Genomic DNA, 4,700 nt, shown 5'->3' on the forward strand with positions numbered 1-4,700 from the left:
GTCGCCCCCAGCTCCTCACGGGTTAACACCCCTCGCCGCCCGCTCGCTTCCCAGTGCCAAAGTGGGTGTTGCTGGAATTCCTCTCTCCCTCTCCCGTAATGAGGGGGCTGAGCTGTCCCTCCGAGGAGGGGGCACGGTGTGGATAAAAGAGACGAAAAATCGGGGGAGGTTTCCAAAAATAAAACCCTCCGGTTCCCATTCAGAAGGCTACAGTGACGGGGAGAAGGCGCGGCGGTGCGACAGCGGTGCCCACCCAGCTAGAGACGGAGCGCGGCCGCCGGGCTCATTGCACGCAGCCCCGGGCCGCTCCCGCAGCCTGGCCCTCGCTCCACGGAGAGCCTGGCCCGCAGTCTGATTCGGGGCCCCCTAGACGGGGAGAGGCGGGCCACCGAGAGGGGACCGGAGCGCAGCCAGAGGGCGGCCGGGCGCACAGACTGCGAGCCCCGGGACAGTTACCCGCGCGCGCCGCTTTCCGGGCGCCCCGGCGCCATGAGGCCCCCAACCACCACCCGCTGCCCCGGGCGCGTCCTTCGGAACCCCTGGAGGAGCTTCTTGCCTCTCACCCTGGCTCTCTTCGTGGGCATGGGTCATGCTCAGAGGGACTCGTTGGGCAGATACGAGCCGGCTGGAAGGGACGCGAGTCGGCTGCGGCGCCCCGGGGGCAGCCACCCCGCAGCGGCTACAGCCAAGGTGTACAGTCTGTTCCGGGAGCAGAACGTGCCCGTTCCGGGTTTGCCGCCCGCGGAGCGGACCCAACCTGACTGGGGGAGCCCCAGCAGGCCCGCCGAGGCGGAGGCCAGGAGGCCGCCCCGCGCGCAGCAGCCGCGGCGAGTCCAGCCACCTGCGCAGACCTGGAGAAGCCGGCCCCTGAACCAGCAGCAGTCCGCACCCCGGGCCCAGGCCCCCCCGGCTCTCCCGCGCCTCGGGACCGCGCAGCGGCCGCGGGCTGCGCGAGGGCGGCTAACGGGGTGAGCACTGGAGAGGGAAGCATGGGGGCTGGGGGAGCGAGGGCCGGTCTCCCGTACGCTCGTTCGTGGAGGGATGTACTGGCTAGAGGACAGGGCGCCGGGCTCTGCCTTTCGTCCCTCTGTCCTCAGTACTGCGGAGGAACAGACCGAGGTCCCGGAGCTGAGGCTCCATCTGACCCACTCTCAAAGAGTTGAGAGGAAAAAGAAACATCATCCACACCCTTTCGTACCAGCTCGCCCAGACCCGACGTTAATCCTTTCCCAAGGCGCCAGGGCATTCACCCGCTCTCCTCCCTCTCGCCTCCAACCGGTGCCTGCTGACGCCCGTAGCGGTGCGGGGATCTGAAAGGGATCGGGGAGAGGGCAGCGGGGTGGGCGTTCCACGCGCTTGAGGCCCAGGGGAAGCTGAGCGGGCTTAGAGCGCGGGTGGGTGGAGGACGTCGGGGGCTCCAGAGCGCGAGGGCAGATGCATCTCCAGGAAGGAGGCTGGCAGCAAAGCCTGCGCGGGGGAACGAGTCTGTGGGTTGCGGCAGAGGTCGGCCTGAGCCCGCGGACGACTGGACGTGGAAGTGGGCATGGGATCGGGGGCACTTTGGGCAGGAAGCCTGCTCGCGATGTGGCTGTGGCACTGTGGGTCCGTGGGGGAGTGGGTCTGTGTGTGCCCCTATGCAGCTAGGTGTCAGCGCGACTCGTGCACTTTGCAGGGCTAAGTCTCCCCCCTACCCTGAGACTACCAGCTGCTTGCCGGGGGCTCCCTCGCAGCGTGGGAGAGGTTCCCCAGTAACCCCCGGCCCCGCTGAAGATCCTCGTGGCTGCTGGAGGCTCAGTCTTGCCTGAGTATGACAGGTGTCTCCAGAATGGAGGGCACTGGAGGCCCGGGCAGTGTGGGGATGCGTGGGGACACCATCGGGGAGGCTGGGAAGGAAGCTGGCAGCCCTTCTCGGCTTGGGCCCTATTTGCCAGTTGGGTTCAGTCCCCTGGCTCATAGCCTGAAGGACACTGCAACCCCTGTTCTACTCCCGAGGATGTTCTTACTGCCTCTCCACTCACTGTTTTCCGAGGCTGCAGCACTCTTCTCCTGTATTTCTCTGCTTAGAGAGACCTTCCTGACTACTCCTGCCCCACCCTCTCTCTTCCTTCACCCTGCTCTATGTTTCTTCGTAGCACTTATTCCCATTGGACATATTATGTTTCTGTTTCTGCGTGTATGGTCTGGTCTCCCAGCCCACGCTAATGTAAGCTCTATGAAAAGAGAGGCTTTGTTTTGTGCATTGCTGTGTCACCGGTGCCTAGAACAGTGCTCGTATATAGTTGCTGCTTGTTAAGTATCTGTTGAGTGAGTGAATGAATTCCCCGCTGCCCTTGGAAGGCCCAGCTTCAGGCAGACAGAGTAGACCTGAGCACTGCCAAGTCGCTTACACAGAGGATCAGTCAGTGGGTGGTAATGGCCTGTGCAAGTGAATACATACTTCTTAAGAGCAAGTGTGCTGGGCCTGGGATAGGGGATGGGGCCCCGAGACAAAGACATTGTTCCTGCCAGGAGGGCAACTCAATTACTTCAAATCGAATTGGAGAAATGGACAGATAGGCACTGGTGAACACGCTTTCTAGTTCCAGAAGCTTCATGTTAAGCATAAAGGAATGGACGGTTGTGGCTGACGAGCCTGGAGGAGAAGGAGGCCCTGGGGTTCGATGGGCAGCATGCGGGGAAGCAGAGGGGAAGTGGCAGGAGTGGGGTCCCGAGTTGTAGCACTGCCCAAAGACAAGGGCTTTTCACTGTTGGCACTGGCCTAGGGGCAGGACTGCACCCTGGTGTAGGGGAGCCACAGGGCTGAGGCTGGAGGCATAGGCTGAGCCAGATCATGGAGGAGCTTATACTGTCAGCATTCGGGTGGGAGTTGGGGGGAGATGGGATAGTGGAGTGGGGGTGGGAGGGTGCACTCTTCACAGCTGTGAAATGAGGTGGTGATGAGCAAAGCAGATTGTCACCGTGATAAGGCTGGTAGATGTACACAGGTGTGTAAGGACCTGGGCTGGGTGCCGCCCACAATCACTTGCCATATACAGGTGCACACGTCACGTCACACGCTGGGGTGGCTCCTCCCCCAGATTATTTTCTGCAGCTTTGATAAAGGGTGGGTTCCTCTGGCACTGCGGCTATAGCCACTCCAAGTCATCTGGGGAGGGGCTGAGCGGCAATCTTGTCCATCGGCTTCCTCTCCCCAAGTCCATTCTCGCTCCTGGCTTCTGGCCAGGCTGGCCTCTCTGGCAGTTGCCTTGTGAATTGCTCAGGGCCAAGGACTAAGTGCCACCTGCTGGTAAAGCTTGGAATTGCATCACCCCTACTGGGGATTCTTCATTCAACAAACGTTTGGAAGGTCTCCTCTATGCCCGGCACTTTGCTGGACCATGGGGATACAGCAGTGGCCAAGACAGCCTCTGTCTCCGTGGCACTTGCAAGGTAGTGGGGTTTTATTGCACATAACGAAGACTTTAAGTGTGCGCCGGGCACAGTGCTAGGTGTCTGGGACCCAGTGTAACCAGAGCAGAAAATTCTTGCCCATTGAAATTCACAGTCCACAGGGGACTTTTTAAGCCATTGTTCCCCAGCATTCAGTGTTTCTTAAGCTTAGCCTCACAGCATACCACCTTAATAATATTTTCCTCTATCTTTTCCTCCTTGTTCTATTATTTTCTTAAATTTATAAACTGTTAAAATAACAGGATTTTGTGTTTTATTTATTTTTAAGTATTTTATATTATGAAGTTTTATACAAACCTACAAAAAGTATTGGAAATAATACAACTAACAATCCAGCTTTTTCAAACCTTAATATGTGGGCCTATTTTGCTTCTGATTTTTTTAGTCGAAATATCGTCTATAAATTTGTCTCCCTCTCTCCCCAGAGTTAACCACCACCTTGAATTTACCCGTGATTCCAATCTAGGTTTTTATAGATGCATGCATCCATAACATACACAATATTGTTTTGCATATTTTAAACTTAGATAAGTGGTGCTATGCTGCATTATCCCTCTAAAATTTGCTTTTCCAATCCTCATTAGATGTTTGAAAATTAACTACATTAATATAATCAGCCCAAGTTTATTCATTTTACTTGTTGGTCATTATGTCGTTGTCTGAATATACCACAGTTTATTTATCCATCCTTCTGTTTTTGGACACTTAGATGAGTTACATATTTTGGTATTACAAACAGTGCTTGGCATTTTTCTACATAAATAAATCCATTTTCAAGGACACTTTGTATCACTATCATAAGCTGAAAATAGCACCGCTTGTCATAAGGAGAAAACTGTAGGAAAACTGAAATGAAAACAAAATGTTCTCAAAGTCTAGTCAAATACCATTATCATAGGAAGTTCAGCCCTGTAGTTCTCCCTACTGGAAATGGCAATTGGCAAGGGCTGGAGAGAGAACCTGGCGTGAAGACCCAACCTCCGACAGAGATTTTTTCCCACTGGTCTAATCACACTAGAACGATCACTGAAAAGGGAATCACTTTCTCGCTGTGTGATTCAGCATTGCCGCATGTTGTGGTTATGGAAACGTCACACTTCCTTTCCTACCAGAAGTGTGTTGGGGAACATTGGATTAAGTGAAACAAAGAGGTATTAAAAGTACACCACATGTCAGCCACTATGTTAGACTCTAGGGGCACCAAGAGGAATAAGAAAGAGCCCTCAAAAAAAAAAAAAAAAACCCCACAA

General features: G+C 55.1%; 1 protein-coding gene across 1 annotated transcript in view; it reads left to right on the top strand.

Moving 5' to 3' along the window:
* Positions 1 to 232: 232 nt before the first annotated feature.
* Positions 233 to 4,700, top strand: part of LTBP2 (latent transforming growth factor beta binding protein 2) — a 98,969-nt gene continuing 94,501 nt past the window's right edge. The window contains exon 1 of the mRNA XM_024737764.1: positions 233 to 968. Coding sequence (XP_024593532.1) covers positions 490 to 968 — 479 coding nt within the window. The 5' untranslated portion in view covers positions 233 to 489. The remainder of the gene's footprint in view (positions 969 to 4,700) is intronic.

Source organism: Neophocaena asiaeorientalis, unplaced genomic scaffold, assembly GCF_003031525.2.
Source record: "Neophocaena asiaeorientalis asiaeorientalis breed wild unplaced genomic scaffold, Neophocaena_asiaeorientalis_V1.1 scaffold49, whole genome shotgun sequence".
Classification (NCBI taxonomy): domain Eukaryota; kingdom Metazoa; phylum Chordata; class Mammalia; order Artiodactyla; family Phocoenidae; genus Neophocaena; species Neophocaena asiaeorientalis.